Source organism: Rutilus rutilus, assembly GCF_951802725.1.
Source record: "Rutilus rutilus genome assembly, chromosome: 9".
NCBI classification, from domain to species: Eukaryota; Metazoa; Chordata; class Actinopteri; order Cypriniformes; family Leuciscidae; genus Rutilus; species Rutilus rutilus.
In genome coordinates this window covers 21,650,220-21,669,541 of record NC_140223.1, presented here as the reverse complement: position 1 = coordinate 21,669,541, position 19,322 = coordinate 21,650,220, and the positions used below count along the sequence as shown (strand labels likewise).

General features: G+C 37.1%; 1 protein-coding gene across 4 annotated transcripts in view; it reads right to left on the bottom strand.

The window, feature by feature from the left end:
• Nucleotides 1–6,550: 6,550 nt before the first annotated feature.
• Nucleotides 6,551–19,322, bottom strand: part of bcas3 (BCAS3 microtubule associated cell migration factor) — a 230,896-nt gene continuing 218,124 nt past the window's right edge. For 2 of the 4 annotated variants that reach the window (XM_084419501.1, XM_084419502.1), the window contains exon 24: nucleotides 6,551–8,223. In XM_084419501.1, coding sequence (XP_084275627.1) covers nucleotides 8,072–8,223 — 152 coding nt within the window. In that variant the 3' untranslated portion in view covers nucleotides 6,551–8,071. The remainder of the gene's footprint in view (nucleotides 8,224–19,322) is intronic. The other 2 variants (XM_084419503.1, XM_084419504.1) reach the window with 1 other exon arrangement.

Sequence of the window (19,322 nt, the reverse complement as noted above, 5' to 3'; positions counted from 1 at the left end):
AAAAATAAAAAATATCAGCGTGTATTTCTCAACAGCTGAAAAGAAACGTGATGTGTTTGCAGCTGTTCTTTAAAACGGCGACGACGTTTACAGGCTCTAGTTTTTTTTTTTTTTTGTATTAAGAAAAAGTGGATTAAGTGGATTTAGTGTATTAAAGTGGTTTAGAGAGCATATATTTTTTATTAAAGAGCATATTGCGGATTGCCACTCACGTCAAAATGTCATTAAAACAGCTAAATGAACCTTTGTAAAATTATTTTATATTGCGTTTTCGAACTGGGTATTAAATATTAAAGGATAATAAGAATATTTAGCAATTTCATTATTGTTTGTTAAGAAGTTAAATGTCACATTCACACCATAACTATGCATAAGAATAGTTAAATCTACACCATAAATAGAGCAAACCGATACAAAATAGGCAGACACTTGTTGCCGAAGCCACGAGTGAACAGACAGCTACAGCGGGATTTATTCAAATTGACACTCAATTATGGGATATGCACGCTCCTACAATAAAGGTACGGTATTCAAATAGGATACAATTTTCTTTTAAAAGTCGTGAAAATAATATCATATAGCCTAAATATAATATAAATTGAAAATTAATCGATTATTACGAATGTGTTCAATATAGGAGGCTACGATAACATAGCTACATATAGGCTATAGGCTATATGAATTAAAAACGTTTTTTCTGCTTTCATAATGACAGATGTTTAAATAGCCAAACGAAATGACAAACAAGAAAATAAGTAAACTACTTTTTCTCCTGATATAAAATCTTCATTATTTAAGCTAAAATTAAGAGCCATACATAACATCTCATAAAATATAGACGATTGTAGGCTATTAATTAGTTTTTTTGACAAGTTTGACAACTGATATATTTAACATTAAATCATTCTAGGGGAGAAACTGGCAATAGCCTATGATCAATAGGCTATACATCCTGGTTTAGTGAACTTCGACATGCTTTAGTGTAAATATTAAAGATTATTTATGAAAATATTTGTTTTGTATGTGAAGTGTTTTACCTGCAGTAAGTTGTTGAAATAGTAGGCTAGGCTATATAATCAATAGTCGTTGATTTTTAAGCTTCGACAGAGAGTGATTTGGATTGAGTGATTAACCACACATGGAAATGGTAATGGTTTGCTATGTATATACTTAAGGAAGTAATTACATCAACAAAGTCTCTGCAATTACGGCAGATTTATTTTTCCCGCAGTACACATCTAAACCGACAAGAATGTAATCATGCGCCGAGTTCTTATCACACGTGATTGAAAAAGCGTTCATGCTGAAAAACTTTTCACGGCGCTGCCACCGTTTACTGCCAAAACAACGAGGCGTCGAAAAACCAACGATGATTGTAATGATGAAAAAACAAGGTTAAAGGTTTGTCAGAGCGGTGTCTGTGTGCATAAGCTTCGACCAGAGAACATTTTCATTAGCCAAACTTGTATGCATGATCTGCTTCTGTCAGCTTTTGTGTCCTTGAGACGGTGTCCGCTGTTAAGACAATGTGTCTAATTGTGTTTCCAGGGTTCTGAGGAAATGAATATGTTCCTGCAAAAAAGATAACGCAAACCTTTGCAATACCTTCACATAGGCTATATGAAACCAGATGATCCTCTAGGGCTGATCATTAAATGACCGTTGCTCTTTTTTTTCTGCTTTTACATTGTTGCTCCTTCTTTTCATCTTTTCATCATCTCAGTGCATCATCTCTCCTGCTATATTTAGCCAGTAGACTGAGGCCTTGGCGCCAGACCGTTTAAGACCTGTCAAAGTCCCTCATATTTCCCCTTGTCACATGTATACCCAGCGCCTGCACCAGCTAGCAGCCCCCTCTCTTCTCTTCCTCCCTTCCGTCCAGCTCTCTCTCCTCCATTCTTACTACCCATCCAAACACCCTGGATACATTTTCCCATGTCTCCTCTTTTTCATTAGGACAGTGTATTTGATATGCTCGCGCTTATTTTGCCAAATCCTACAATTTACTTTTCGTATAGCCCATTTTCTATCAGCCGAGCCTCCTCTGCACATCGACATAATGTACCTGATGGATGAGAAACAACAATTTTACAGACAGCTCTGGTGCTCTGCTTCTTCTCTTCCACTCTCCTTCTGCCTAAAAGTAAATAGGCAACAGTATACCCCACAAAAGGACATTCCGAAACTATACCGTACCATGTTGCGTTTACCTTCCTATAAGTGAGAAGTCTTTTTTTTTTCCCGAGGTGATGCTATGCTAAATCTTAGCCCTACCCTAATAATCACACAAACCTGTTGATATCAGGAGATTTAAAACCAAACATGAACTATATGAATGAGAATCACTGTAGATGTCCCCACAAGTGGATTTTACTATTTGTGAGAATATTTTTTCTAGATTTTTCTAGTTTTTTTTAAACAGTTGAATTCACAATTATTAGCTAATACAAAAAAAAATATGGCTTTAAATATTTATGTAGGCTAGCCTATAGTACTTTTACCAGACAGATGACACACGTTTAAGAGCGAATATTGGCGTTCACAGTTAGTCATATAGAAATATAATAATGGTGATTAAGATTAGTTTCTGTAAGGATGCTAACAGGTTCGGATAAACCTGGTGTCAGGCAATAAGATTCGAGGTCATGATATGCACCGGTCTCTGTGATCAACAATCAGCAATAGCAGCAAAACAATCAATATATAATTATTTAGGTATAGCTAGAGCCTATGCTCTTGGTGGGAATAGTAAATCTTTCATCTAATGGTTTGGTAAATATACAGTAGGCTAGTAGCCTAGTCCAGTATCAGGAACTCGTTTAAAATTCTGCTCATAAAATTTTGATAATTGCGAACACGCTCGAAATGACTAAATCTGCTTCTAAATGACGCTTAAATCGATTTGGCCGTATCTCGACTGCAGATTATTTGAAGTGACACCTTTTTCAGGTAACAGGTGGGGGCGCTCTAATGACCTCAGGGAATCGGTGTACCTGCTTCTGCAGCCCGTACTGTGCCGTGTAGTGTCATCATCCGAGACTAAAACAAGCATTCAAATGTGATCTAGTTTGGAAACTATGGTATTTTCTCTTCATTTAGCAACTTTTTCCCCCCAAGTATAAATTTAACACACTGAACGCCTGGCTCGGGTTGGTTATTTTATACTAAATCGTGTATCCTATGACACATTTTAATTGTTTCGCAAACATTAGTAGCCTACATCCAGAGACCCTGAAAATAATAAAAGGCTCTGTATTATGCTTTTGTAGTAAAAGCAATAACCTTTAATTCGATACAGGCATATATTGAATAGGCTATATACGTATTAATTGCATTAGCCATGAACAGCAATGCTACATCTCTAAATGTCATACTGTAATAGTAAGTAAAATCAGTGACATATGTGTTTCCTTTATGATCACACAAACACACACACTGGACTTTCTCGGTCCCCTGAGCTTCTGTCTTGTGTGATGCTGAACCCATCATTTCCCCTTCAGCGATCAAGCCTCGTGTTCCGTCTAAATGCAACAAGTGTTTGACCCTTTTGTGAATTTTGACTTGTAGAGTTATTTGTGGTTGATAAAAAATGCATTACCTCCTAAATTGATGTGGTACACTAACCAGGGTGATCTAAACTCTTTTCATCATGTTTGACATCTTTGATTCCGTTCAACTAACTTTTAATAACAAATTCTGTCTTTTTACTCGGTGTTTCAACTGAAAAGTGAAATGCTGATTTGAACTTTGGCACAAAAAAAAAAAAATGCATTAAACAATTTTAGTTTATTTAGTTTTTACATTGAGCACACAGTTCCATATAGTAGTTTTAATAATCGGCTATGCTTTATTATTATTATTAAAACACGAGGGTAATAAAATTAGACTTATCATTCGTTAAATTTCCATCTATTTTCCTTTTGTGGCACGTGCAGTTATCCTGTTATTTTAATACAGCAGTAAGAATACTATAGATGGGTCGCTCTTTATAATGTCACGCACATCTAAGGAATTATCGTTGTTCTTTAATCGATTCAGCCGACCTTTACTTTACTCATTGGTGATTATATCAAGTCACAAATAAGCAAATAACTTTTTTACTCTCAAATGGACACTTGCAAATTAGGCTAGTCTTATGCATTTTAAGTCATTTTATTATCTCCAATCAGAAATGTCTCGAGCAGTGTAAACACAGCCTAGTTTCAATATTATTTGCATGCACTTAATGTTTTTCCGACTTTATATTTAATGTTGTTAAATATACTTTACACTTTCCCTAAAATACTAAATAATGCTTTTCTTCAGATTGCACATGAAAGTTTCGAATAGGAAAGTTAACTTGTCATTAAATGAGGGATGGTAAGTAATCAGTGATATAAAACAACCACCCTTTCACAATCAATCCGGCGCTATTCAGTGAGAATGACTTGAAGATAATGATTGTTCTTACTGTATCTGTTAGCAAACAGCATTCAGACGCCCATGTTTCGATTAGGACTTGATGAGATGCGCGTCCAGGTGTGGGGATCCTGAAGATAAGTTGATCTAATCGAGGCTATTCAGCAGCTAATTGAAAAAAAAGTGTGTGTGTCACACATTAATGTCAACACTGACCCTTTTAAATCCCCCAGGAGCTGTCAGTCATTATTCAGTTCACTGTCTCTCAAACAGTTGAAGAGATGAGTGCTTTATAGGCTACACGTCTGATTGACAAATAACATATTACAACACGAAGCGATTACAAAAGTGGCCTACGGCTTACGGGAAGGCAACAGACAACTTCCAATCAACATGTTTTAAGTATTTATTTTGTACACATATCTAAGTCGTAAATGGGCCCATATAGCATACAGCAAATAACTGATATGGAAAACACTTTAGCTCCCTCGTTAGACTCAAAAACCGCGCGAAGAGTCTGTTATTCCACGAAATGCCGCCTTTTTCATTTTAAAAATGGATTTGTAATGTGAATTTATTAAAGAACATTCTATGGTAATGATGCTGTGATATGGATAGTAAAAAGTTACAGGGTTGACAGTTTAATGTAAAACTTTTGTTTTTAAGGCACTAACGAGGTATTTGAGATTTGTTTCAATACAAAATTGTAGCAACAGGGTTGACCATTTAAGATTTTCCCCTACTAATAGCCTAAAAGAAAAGAAAAAGGAGACACTTACCTGAATGGTGTAAGTTTTTAAATTAGAATATTAACAAGGTTGATGTCTTTTTAATTCAACAGGTCCACTCGAATTTAAAACCATTCATAATGAGAATAAAATCATCAAAATAGCTTGTACAAAATATTAGCTTTTATTTCCATATATGTTTTTCTGTAAGGATAAGTTGGAAAAACAAGACTGGTGGTAGGCCAAACGATATCTTGATGAAGATAGAAGATGAAAAACAAGTTTGATGTTGAAAAAAATGCCTACAAGAAAACAGTGAAAGTATACAGTAACATACTTTATTCTAAGGTGGTTGAGATACTTAATAGTTTTCTCTACTTTTATCCCCTTAAAGACATCTTATGTTTTCTGGAGGAGCAGTCACATTAGTTCAAATATTAGTTAAGCGACGAACGACCTCCAGAAAGCAGCCTGTTACTGAATGGAGACCGTTCCCATTGGGATACATGGAGTGTGGGGGAGTGTTTTGGAACAAACAGCCACAAAATCTTACATGAATTGCCAACCAGCCTTGACAGATTGACGCTGGTAGATTGTGTATCAGTGCCACAGCGACTAAACGGCAGACTGTTCATAGATTAATGCTTCTTCAACTAAATGTACTAATTTACACAGCAGCCTCCTGACCCCGCAGAGAGGAGGAAACCTCTGACACTGAAATGCCTGCTATCTTCTGTTGGTATTTATAGGCTGTCGCTCCGGTGATAAGGTGGCACTGGCGGTCTGGAGGGAGACAGAAAGAAAGGAGGACTGACCTTCTCAGATGGAGAGTGTGGGCCCTGCCACCGTCCTCCACACCGTCTAGATGACCGCTTCACGTCGCCTTCGAGACACTGTGTGTTTCTGTTTAAGGGTGGTTGTGTGTGTAAGGTGAGAGTGTTGAGAAGACACCTGAAGATGCTGGTGAGGTTTAAGAGTTCAGTAGTAATAGTGGAAAAAATTACCTCTTGCTTCCTCGCATGCAATATATCTCTGCTTGTCTGACGCCGCACAATAAAGATCACTGTGATGACACAACAATGGCTTTGTTAGTGGTTTTGTCTGTCCACTGGGCATCAGGTTAAGTTGATGACATCTGTTATTATATATTGTTACCTATCTCAAATATTTCAATATTTTACGAGCACGTTGATAAATTCCTGATGAAGTTGTACAACACACAGCTGGTGCTGGAAAATGCAACTAAATGCAAATAAACCTTTCATTATAATATCACCAAACAAAGCTTACACGCATGCAATTAAAGCAGCGGCGGAGGAAATCTCAGCCCGTGTCCTGAAGCCGGCGGACTTGATTCATGATGATAAAAAACAGTTCCCTAAACAAAAGCAGTGAGTGAGATTTGTAGCCTCGAGCCCAGATTTGTATCTCATCATTTAAATGCATTTATTGTTTTTGTATAACAAATATATCCAGGAGAAAGCAAGGTAAGTTAACAAGGGAAAAGAACTGTGAAAGTCAAAATGCATATACTGTATTAAGCAAACACACAAATGTTTAGAAGACTTGTTCAATTCACTTGCATAAATTCCTATTTCAAGATAACATACGCAAGAATTATTACGAAAAATATTGTAGTCCATACAAAGCATGTGCACTGCATTCAGATTGAAAATCATGCCAACTTGAATGCCGTTATGAATTATGCTGAATAACCCCATCATGTTTCAACATGCACAGAGCTGTCAGCCAACGCCAGCTCTTTAAGCTTTCTGACAAGCTGATGATTAGGACCGTTTATTCACAGTTCTTATATCAGTTTAATTGGTAATTATCAATAGTTGTGTGTGTGCGTGTGTGTAAAATGCTACATCCAGTCGAGCAACTTAAAAGACATTCTTCAAACAGAGCAATTTAAAATAGTTAAATAAACAAGCTAATACAAAATGATATATTGATGATAATGATGATAATAATAATGGAACTACTTTTTAAAAATGTGGGTAGTGTCTAAATCACCTGAGCTGAATGAAACTCGCTGTGGATCCTCGATAAATATCAGCCTCGCACACATCCTATAAAGCCAATCAAACGCTGAAGCATTAGCAAACAAACTTCCCTTTTGAAAGAATCGATACATTTCACATTTACCCATAAATTGAAAGTTATCTGAATCATTTGAATCCACTGAATTTATAAAGCCAAGAAGAAGTCCAAGAAACGGACTTTGGTTAAAAACAATCAAATCAAATATACAGAAAAAAATGTGCGGAATAACAAACACTATAATGTAACACAAGAACAAATTGTAAACATAACCAATTTGAATTACCTATAAAAATCAAATCAATTCAAATGTTAACTACAGTACGTCTACTAAAACATATTATTTGTCTAATGATAGCATGTGTTGATCAAAAAAAAAAAAAAATCAGCATAACGCTTTATAAGCTCAAATCTAAACTCAACTACTGAGAGGTAATTAGGACACCTATCTTATGAACACACTCTCTATCACACACACTCAGTAAAGGTACGCACTGGAAGTTTCTTTTGATAATGATATTGGTAATATGACACGTCTTTGAGAAAAGTGGCAACAAACCCTTCTAAGGTACATCCGACCCATCAAGGTTAATATATACGTGCACTCAGTCTCGGATCGAGGCTGCATTGAAATTAATCTACAAGGGAAGTGAATGACAAAGGACGTTAACTCCGGGCCTCATTGAACAGGGTTTTCCTGCATGCCAAGTTTGATTAAAGGAAAATACACGTTTCAAAGAATAGAGAAAAGATATAGCCGAGCAGGATGGTGTGAAAACACACTGAGGGAGGGAGAGAGAGACAGAGTGTGGCTTCTCTCATGGGGTGATGTGTTGTGGTTGTACTGTCAAGATTGTCCAAAGGCGACAGAGAGGTTTCCTTGGGCGGGACGGCTGGTTTTAGGGGAATGCCGTGGGGTAGAGGCTGAGGGGCTGGCTTTCATTGGTGGGGAGAGGGGATCGGTAGCCCTCGAAGTTCCGGGGAATGCTGCCACTGGTGGAGCCAGAACTATTGCTGAGAGTCTCGATGCTCCCCTCCCTCTGCAGCTCTGCTGCATTCAAAACAGAGAGAGAGAGAGAGAGAGAGAGATGAAGAAAATAACAACATAAACATGACTCACGCTGTTTTGCAGGAACATTGCAGTGTGCTTGGTGACAGGAAATATTTTAAGTGATTCACTGTATTACTGTAAAAGGTGTGTTAATCTTAAGAGCGTCATTTTAGTAGAATTTAGTTAAATAAATACACACATACCACAAGTTACTTGTAGTTGTTCAGTTCTATTAAATATAAATGAAGTGTTTGCAATGCAGGGAGGAACATGGTGGTTCATAACTGTCTGAACTTCAGTAATGAGAGAAACAATGCTTCAGATTTCAAAACAATGACAGGACTGTGTAAGAATCTTGGGGAAATGATCGTTATATGTTAAAGAAAAAAAGAAAAACATGTTGTGGTTAAGCTGAAGCGGATAATGAGATAAGAACAAACAGGCGAAATTGTATATATGTTTTTTTACAAAAATATTAAGCAGCACAACCGCATTCAACATTGATAATAAAAATAAATGTTTTTTGAGCAGCAAATCAGCCAATTAGAATGATTTATATTTATATATTATAATTAGAAGGAACACGTGACACTAAAGATTGGAGTAATGATGCTGAAAATTAAGCTTTGCAATTACAGGAAGAAATTACATTTTAAAATACATTAAAAAAGAAAACACGTCTTATAAATTATAATAATATTTCACAATATTACTGTTCTACTGTATTTTTGATCTATTAAAAATATGTAGCCTTGGTGAGCATAAGAGACTTCTTAAAAAAACACAAAAAAAACACACATTTGAGGTCAATAAATACTCTCAAAGATGAATGTCTTCCCCTGAAGAAGTAACCATAGCAACAGGTCACTCAGGTACCTGAGTACTTTCATTAGAATCCTCATTGGATTGAATATTGTCATTATGACTTGATTTGAAAAAGTACATATTACAAATATATCTAAAAAAAAGATACTTTGCATTTGTTTAAATTATCTTTAATATCAGTTAAAGCTTAGTTAATGGTGCAGCTAACAGATTGCGACCTGAAAAAAAAAACCGAGAGAGAGAGAGAGAGAGAGAGAGAGAGAGAGAGAGAGAGAGAGAGAGAGAGAGATACAATGCTATCAATAATAAAAGCATGTATTATAAGACACTTTAATAGATGGCGAAAGTGTGTGATCAAATGGGAAAAAAAGCAATAAATAAATAAACTGAATCAAAAACAAAAAATGAAATTTGTAAATAGAAATATATATATATAACTATATATAACTATATATATATATATATATATATATATAAAACTATATATATATATATATATAATAAATAACAAACAGAGCACTTCCAAGAGGGTCATCACACCATCAGTGCTAGGGTCCTAAATATTTGTGGATATAAAGGACAAAGACTGTGTTTTGGCACCGTGTGGAGAGTGTTATTCTCAGCATGATTTGTACTGTATATGTTGCGGATGTTACATGTTGTTAAACTTTGTCTATCGTATACAGTCACCGACAGCAGGGACTCATAACCGCTGAGATATATGCAGTGTTTTGAACATACATCAGAGGCAGAATGGCCGTGTCCATAATTTTTCCGTTTTTATCTGGTGTATACAGAACATCTCAAACACACACACTGTACGGTGCTAAAATGATAGCAGGGACTGGGTGGCCACATTCCCCCTGATGATTTGCGCTCGTGGGGGAGGAGAGGAGCTGTTTGTTTGCTTTGGTGCACATACCCCTGAGACAGGTGCTCGTAAATCCTGTTCTACAGGCTCAAAGCTAAAGAAGTGTGCCAGGGAAGACACGGTGACTCTGCTTTTCCTCGTGTGCCCAGCAGATAGCACAGGCACACAGTGTGGCAGAGCCCAAACCCGCTCGCATCATGTGGGCATACGCAACACCCGGAGTAAATAAACACTGGTTAAATGATGCCACGCAGCGCTGTACTAATTACAGGCAGGGCGCAGATGGTCAGGGCCCACACCTGCACCGGAGAAATGTACTGTTGTGGACCGCAGGCGGTGTGTGTTTGTTTGTGAATCTGCATGTAAGGCAGAGAGCCAGCGGTGATAAGTTTCCGCTGGAAACTGTGCTCTTGGCCTTAGTGCAGTGTAAATAATGACGTCACACACTAGGGGTGAGGAGTATGACCAGAATCTTGTATCATGGTATGAGTAACTTCACAATTTTCTTGTTTTCACTGGAACTATATATATATATATATATATATATATATATATATATATTCAAAAAAAATACTACTTTAATAGTAGAATTATATAGAGTATTAATAATTTGTAAAGTATTTAATTTACAGTACAATCCAATAAATTGAATTCTTTAATTGTATAATTAGATATATAAATTACCATAATTTATATTAAAAAACACCCATATACACGTATATATACACGCTTCAATAATATAATTACATGAAGTACTATTACAGTAAAATCCAATACATTTAATTTAATTAATTATAGGATAATATGACATACCATTCATTTGTTAAGCATTTAATTTATAGTAATATGCAGTACTAAAATATTTTGACAAAATAAATGGTAGCTCATAAAATTATATAATTATTTTTCTTTTTTAATTTAGATTTTATTTGATGGACGGAAATGAATTAAATATAGGAACATTTGTCTTATTAAGTCTATATAAAATTATGAAAAATAAATTATAATAGATAAATACAAGCAGTAGTACAAAAACAGCTATACATGCATACGCTATAAATTGGTTAAGACACAAGTTGTAAAACATACACACATAATTCATTATCTCTACCAGTAGCCTTCTCTTTTATATTAAACACTTATAAAATCGAACTCCTAAAACTTAAAACTTTCTATTCCCTCTCTCTGCATCACTGCAGGCATGTCTGATCGTTGTGGGGCCCCTGCGGCTGCACCACCAGTGCTTGGTCCCCAGAAACCAGGCTCCAATATGATCAAACAGGCAGTAAACACCAGTCCAGCGTGGCACAGACATTTCTAGATCCTAGAACGCCGTTTGCTGTGGGTAACCAGCGCATGCTTACACATTAGACTCACTCAGGGCAGAACACAACTCGGTGACAGAGAACATGCCGCTTGAGCGCAGCTCATTGAGGAGGAGTCAGCTGATCATTAGATGGAAACCAAACAGGATCAAAGCACAAAAAGAGCCCTTCATCAGACTGCTGTGCCAGTGTAAATGCCAATGAGAGAGTGGACCCAATTTGTGCCCCCATTATAAGGGGGAGAGAGAGAGAGGGGGGAAGGGGGGGTAAATGGGACAGAGGGTGTAACTTACTCTGATGTACACCCTTTAAGAGTTCAGGTTCTTGTTTGCACTTCAATCATAGCGTGGACGCAGCTGCAGTTGATTAGCAGTCTCTTGTCATTCTTCTCTCCAGGTCATGTTTCTGTGCCTGACATGATAAATGCATGTGTAGGGGTGAGTGGAGCAGGGCCGGATCTACCGGGGTGCCAACTGCCACCCTAAGAAAAATTATTGCCACTCCAGATTTATCCCAGTATAAAATATTAATGTAACCAGTGTTTTCTGTACCATATTGTAGCAGCTGCACTTTAAATGTGATGACATAAAAAGATCTGCTGCATGGATGCTCGCGCTCTGTATAGCTAACTTCATTAACAGGTGACTCATATGAACGGGTTCATCAAAAACACACAGCACAACCTATTGTTTTTCCATTTATTCGTGAATCAGAAAATTAGAGAAATTAAATCCCGTCGTGATAGTCATCATAGATATATTTGCCATCCGACTTAATACAATTAAACCAATAACAAGATTTCAATCACAGAAACTAATAGAAGAGTTAGGTAAGAATCAAATCTTAACTAGAAAGACAAACCTTTCTTGAAATTTAAAATAATTATATACATAGATATTCAGAAAATTGGGTGTTCTGGGTTGTTGCTCAAGCGTTGCTAGGCGGTTTCTAAGTGGTTTCTTGTGGATCAGGGGTCTCATTTATAAAACTGTGCGTAGGATCCTTACTAAAAGTGTACGTGCGCCTGAAAGCCAAAAATGGCGTACGCAAAAAAATATTCAGATTTATAAAACCGTTCGTACGCCAGAACCTGCGCAGAATTCACTTGATAAATCCCAGTCAGCGGAAGATTGTGCGCACATGCGTCTCCACCCCGAAATAACCATATATGGAGCTTACAACGCCTGGTTTTACTATGCAGATCTTCATCTGCATATCATTTGCATATGATTATTCATCCACGTGATAACGTTTAACGGTACAAGACACATTACATTAATAAAAATCAAGTAGTTGCCTATATCTTGCCTTGTTTTTGAATACATAAATCAAATAGTGTAAAAAACATTTCAGAGAAAGTTTTTCTTAATCTTTTCCACTGGCCGAATATTTTTAATGGAAACAGATAGGCCTTGGGCATTATTTGCACGAAACTATTTTCTCAGACAATCTGGTATTATCATAAGCAATTATCTCTGTGGTTAGTTAAAACATTAAAACACACCACACCACAGGAAAAGCGTTCAAAAATATCGCATCCCCAACAAATATTTCTATTGATTGAATATCATTTTTTTTTGTAACTTCTCAGTAATGATTTCATGTTTAAGTGTTAAACTCCATTCATTTGAATGGCATATTTAATCTAAATGTTTATATCAGAAGTAAAACATAGTTTAAATCATTATTTTATTTATTTAAACTGTTATTTGCGTCAGTTTCACTAAACGGCCCAACGCGCTCGCTGGCGTGGACATTTAAGACGGGATGGATATTTGCTTCAAGTGATAGGCTTGGTGAGTGAAATTATATTTTGTATTATCTTTCTGTATATGTCTTTAGATTGTCTGTCTAAAAGTGACCAAAATAACATTTAACGCCAAACTGCTCCATCTCCAAAACGTTCGTACTTTACAAAATTTTCCCGTCAAGTTTGTTTTTATAAATCACAACTTATGCGTTGGAAGTGGCGTACACCTCTTTCAGGGCCTGTTTTGTGCGTACGCAACGGTTATAAATGAGGCCCCAGATATTTAATGTGTTCTAGCTCAAGCACACCTGGTGCAACTAATGAAGCCCTTGATTAGTTGCATCAGGTGTGCTTGAAACAACAGCTGTTTTGCATATTTGTGCTGTTGAGGGATTCTATTCAGGGGGCTAAATCATTGATACTGCAGAAGTCATTAAAAGTTGCATTTTCAGTTGAATTTGGGGAAACCACTTGAAACATTTGTTGTGTTGAGCTATTTCAGTTACTTTTGTTTGATTTGTTCATTGCAAACAGCTGAAAGTATGTAAATGTTGCCAATAAACCTGATTCGCAATGGGGGTTGAATAATTTAAATTACAACTGTATATGGTTAATAGGGTGTTCGGGGTGACCTTCTGTAATGTCCACATACAGACATCTGTTAAGAAGCATGAGAAGTCTTACGTCTCAGTGATTTTGTTGATCTTAAACTTGAAGCACTAAAACTTGTGATTTTTATGTCTTCCAAGTAGACTGCATAATATTTATAAACTCTTCTTGAGATGATAGACCTACTCTAACGAGCTCATTTAGAATGTGTTGAAGTGTTTTATAGACAGTGTCTTGGTGCCCTGGATATTGATATTTTGTTATTAGGGGTTCAAGTGCCAAAGGTAAATTGGACCCCTAATTTATGATGCTAACTGCAAATTCTAAACTATCAGCCATTTCAACTGAAAGACGAAGGCTGTGATATTAATGTTGTCCACAAGAGGAAGCCACAGGATAGGGAATCTTTCTAGCCTAATGTTTTTCTATCAGTTTCCAACCATTTGAATGGAAATAAATGCATCTATCTAGTTCAGGGGTGCCCAATCCTGCCTAATCAAACACACATGAAGCAACCAATTAAGGTCTTCAGGATCACTTGAAAATTAAAGGCAGGCGTGTTTGATTAGGGTTGGAGATGAACTGTGCAGGACAGTCGATGGGCAGGAGCAGGATTGGGCACCCCTGATCTAGTTCATTTGTATAACTATGATATACTGTAAGTATAGCTTTATATAATTAGTGTATATATAAATCTGTGGAATACTTACAGATCATTAAATATTGATTTAACTTTTGACTAAATTTAAACGAAAATAAAACTGAAATAATTCTATTTGGGCCCAAGGAAAACGGTGTGCTTGATGTTGACCGTGTTTCTCTTGCCCCATCTGAAACTCAATGCGCTAGAAATCTGGGCTTTCTGTTTGATCACAACCTAAAATGTGATAAACAGATAAGTTCTGTTGTAAAATCTTTTTTTTTAAATCTTCATCTTCCCCAACTCTCTAAAGTGAAACCTTTTTTAACCCAGAGTAACTTCCAAACAGTGATTCATGCTTTCGTAACAACTCATTTAGACTATTGTAATTCACTTTATATTGGTGTCTCTCAGTCTTCCCTCTCCCGTCTACAGCTAGACTCCTCACTGGGACCCGCAAGTATGAATCAATCACCCCTATTCTATCCAAACTGCACTGTCTACCTGTCAAATTTAGAAATGATTTTAAATTGTTTATAAAGCCCTCAACAAATTGGCCCCTCAGTACCTGACCGATCTACTCTGTCCGTACACTCCTTCTAGAACTCTGAGATCTAGTGATCACTGTCTACTCATTGTGCCTAGATCTAGACTTAAAAAATGAGGCGATCGCGCTTTTGCGACTACAGGCCCAAAACTTTGGAACAGTCTACCTCTCTACATTAGATTACCTCCCTCTGTTTCCACCATTGACTGTACAAAAATATGGACGTAGTGTCCGTGACGTCACCCGCAGGTTTCTGAAGACCGTTTTTGAAGCCTAAAGTGGGCGTAGCCGACCGTCGCCATCTTGGCAGCGCGTCACTCCGAATTTATTTATTTTTACAGTTAGACAATGAGCTGAGGTAACGTGAAGGCTAACAGACAGCAGACAAACGGCTAATGATGACTAATGACCACAGCAGCGGGAATCCACCTGTCACTCAAAAGTGGACACACCCTTAATTATGTGGAAATTTAAGGCTTAATATAATTTAAACGGAATAGTTATAAAAACATTCACCCCCTTCACAGTTGTCATGAAGGGCAAAATGAACTGTATAGACCAAAGCCACTTTTTGCTCCAGGCTGTAAACATGTTTTTTTCTGCTGTAAAGTTGGGCATTTCAACATGGGGGAGATGCGGATTTTACTCACTTTTGCAGCCAGCCTCAAGCGGCCAGTTGATGAATTGCTGTTTAATTCACTTCCGTGTTGGTTTCAAGAGAGAGACAGGGAGGTTGCCACTTGAGCCCCTTTCACACAGCGCATTGAACCCGGGAAATTGCCGGCAAATTGCCGGAACGCCTTCTGTGTGAACGCAAACACGACCCGGGATTGATGCCGGCATCGATGCCGGGTTGGGGACCTAGTAACATTGCCGTGTTCAGTCCCGGAACGCGTGCTGTGTGAACAAAAGCCGTAATGCCGTGTCGCAGTGATGACGCTGAAGCGCGGGATCGTTCGCCAGCTAGTGAAGCGGTACGTAATGCGCAAGTTTATGATCGAATCAGAGAAATAAATGCACAAGCGTGGTTTCTCGAGAGAGAAATCGCAGTTCATAAGCAAACTGAAGACGCTGCTGAGACATTACAAGTCACATCGATGTCACGTGTCTGTCCGGGACATACACGGGTTGTGTGTGAACGCGCTCTCTGATTCCGGAAAATCACTGGCAGTGTGAATGAACCAAAATCAAACGAACCCGGGTCAAATCCCGGGTCACTTTATCCGTGTATTTTCCGGAATCTCTGTGTGAAAGGGGCTTTGGTTTCCACTTTCAAATCTTCTTTAAAGGGGTGGTTGAGTATGATTTCACTTTCCTAACTTTAGTTAGTGTGTGATGTTGCTTTTTGAGCATAAACAACATCTGCAAAGTTACAACGCTCAAAGTTCAAAGCAAAGGGAGATATTTGCTTTTAAAGAAATCATTTTTTAAGGACTACAACAAATGGCTGATTGGGACTACACTACATTCCTCCAGGGTTAGTGACATCACTAACCCTAAAATTTACATAAACCTTGCCCCTGAACACGCAGTCCATGTTGAGAAAAGGAAGAGTTGTTGTAGTCGAGCACATTTGTGAGTCAGCTCAAACTGTAGCATCCGTCTTTTCACGTGCAATAGAAAATCACTCTGTATGCATCTCACAACAGTTCCTATATGAGTGATTTATAGATTATCATGACAGAATATGCTAATTGAAGATAGTTAACTCCACATCAGCAACATAAATTCATCAACTAACCATTCAGAGACGTCCTGTTGCATTCTACGTGTTGTCACTTCTTCTTGAGTCTCTCCATCTTTGTCTGACTCCGTTTAAACATAAAAGGCAGAACAGTTTCTGTCATTTTAGTGTGTGTCTGCGTGAGGTAATTGGAGCTGCTAACACACAAGCTCTTGAAACCCCGCCCTCTGTGTCAGGAGCAGCAGCATATTTGCATTTAAAGGGCCAGACACAAAACGGTACGTTTTTGTTAACCCTCAAAAAGTGACAACTTTAACATGCTATATAAAAATATCTGTGGGGTGTTTTGAGCTAAAACTTCACACATACACACACACACACACTCTGGGGACATCAGAGATTTATTTTACATCTTGTGAAAAGGGCATTATACCACCTCTTTAAAGACTTATTTATTTTCTTTGGCTTTTAATACTCCTGGATTTAGGATCTATTGTTTTGTGTTTCTTTATTGGTTGTTTTATTTTTATAAAAAGATTTTCTGTTCTGTACAGCACTTTGGTCAGCCTTGGATGTTTTTAAATGTGCTTTATAAATAAATATTGTATTGTATTTTACAGACCCCAATAAAACTTTTTGTTTTTAAGTTGTCAGACATGGTTAAATATATTGCTGTCCATTAAACATATTTGTATGTTTCAAGATAATATGTATTGTAAAATTTTTATTGTATTTTTTATATAATTTATATTTTTATATAATTTTTATCTTATTTACGGTAGTGGTATGAATAATGAAACAAACACTTAAACTGCAAGCATAAAGTTAGGCTACCCAGATTATAGAAATATATTATACAAATGAAAAGGTCCTTTAGATAAATGCTTCACATAAATAAGGGTTTGAGCTACAAATGATATCTTCACATTCATTTGAAATTGTCCAGTGACATCCTATGACATGCGATTCATCTAAATTGAAATGTTGAATATGAGTCCAGACTTACACCACATATTATTATGATCACATGCCTTACGACGGTAAACATTCTTATACAGTTTTTTCTCTTTTAATCTAACAGTAAGAGGAAGTAGAAGAAGAAATTTAGTTGCCCTTCTTGACTTTTCCAACTTGAAATCAAACCACATCATAAGATACATTTCAATTGGAATTGGATCGCTAATCATTCACAAGGGGCCATTGGTGCTTGGACCCCGATGATTGCCATTTGTGGCTATATTTTGTTTTTAATTATAGTATACATGTAGAATAGATGATAGAGTACAGATTAAGTATGGATGATTGAATGCTTGCTGTCTTTGGTGTTGCCACCCCTCACATTCCTCAAGCCACGCTATACAATTTTTTCTACGTCTGCCCCTGGAGTGGGGTAAGATGTGTCAGTCTTACCTCACTCAGCTGTGCTGCCTCCTTAAAGGGGTAATTCACTGCTGGCAAGACAGACTTAAAAAAACCCCAAAAAAACACTTCAACACTCACAATGCACTTCTAATTTGGGTGCCACCCTGACTGTCGTGTGTGGGAATACAAAAATGCGGAAGTTCGATCTGTAGTTTTAATAAGAGCTATGAGGGTGTCAAAAGTCTGCTGGATGACACAAAATTATGTGTTTTTTGCTGACAAAAAATGGGGATATCTGGATGCAGGAAACAGAGAAAGAGTACAAACTGTCCATTTACATACCGACATTGTTGCAAAACAAAACTGGTTGAAAATCTGCAAACTCTTTAATGTAGAAACTGTGCATAAATCTTTGTCACATGACCATTTATTTAGAATTGTATTTTATTGTATATTTAAAACAGCATATTATTATCTATATTATGTATATACAGTGGTGGTCAAAATTGATGGCACCCCTGATAAATATGATAAAAAATGGCTGTAAAAAATAAATCTGCATTGTTTATCCTTTTGATCTTTCCTTCAAAAAATTAGCAAAAATCGAACCTTTCATTGAAGTAAAAGAATTGCAATTGGGGGGTAAATCACATTATGAAATAAATGTTTTTCTCCAAAACACACTGGCCATAATTGTTGGCACCCCTAGAAGTTTTTATGAGAAAAATATCTCTGAAGTATATTCCCATTTAATATTTACCTTTTTTAGCACACCAGGGTGACTAGGAACATGAAATTGTCCAGCTATGACTTCTTGTTTCACAGGAGTTAAAATATGAGGAAACACAAAGGCCAAATTCCCTTGCTCATCCATCACAATGAGTAAAACCAAAGAATATAGTTCTGATGTGCAGCAAAAGATTGTTGAGCTTCACAAAATAGAAAGTGGCTGTAAGAAAATATCTAAAGAATTGAAAATCCCCATTTTGACCATCAGGCCAATAATTAAGAAGTTATAATCAACTAAAGATGTTACGAATCTGCCAGGAAGAGGACGTGTGTCTATATTGTCTTAATGGACGGTGAGGAGGAAAGTTTGAGTGGCCAAAGACTCTCCAAGGATCACAGATGGAGAATTGCAGAGATTAGTTGAGTCTTGGGGGTCAGAAAGCCCAAAAAAAACATCCTACATCCCCACATGTTGTTTGGGAGGGTTTCAAGAAAAATCCTCCTCGCTCATCCAAAAGTAAACTCCAGCATATTCAGTTGTCAGACACGACTGGATCTTCAAAAGGGACCGGATTCTGTGGTCAGATGAAACCAAAAAAAGGGCTTTTTGGCAGCAAACCCAGCAGATGTGTTTGGTGCAAACAGGGATGAAGAGTCCCCCATGCCTACGGTTAAATATACTGCTGGATCTTATATGTTGTGGGCGTATTTATTTGCTGGAGGTCCTGGACATCTTGTTCAGATACATGGTATTATG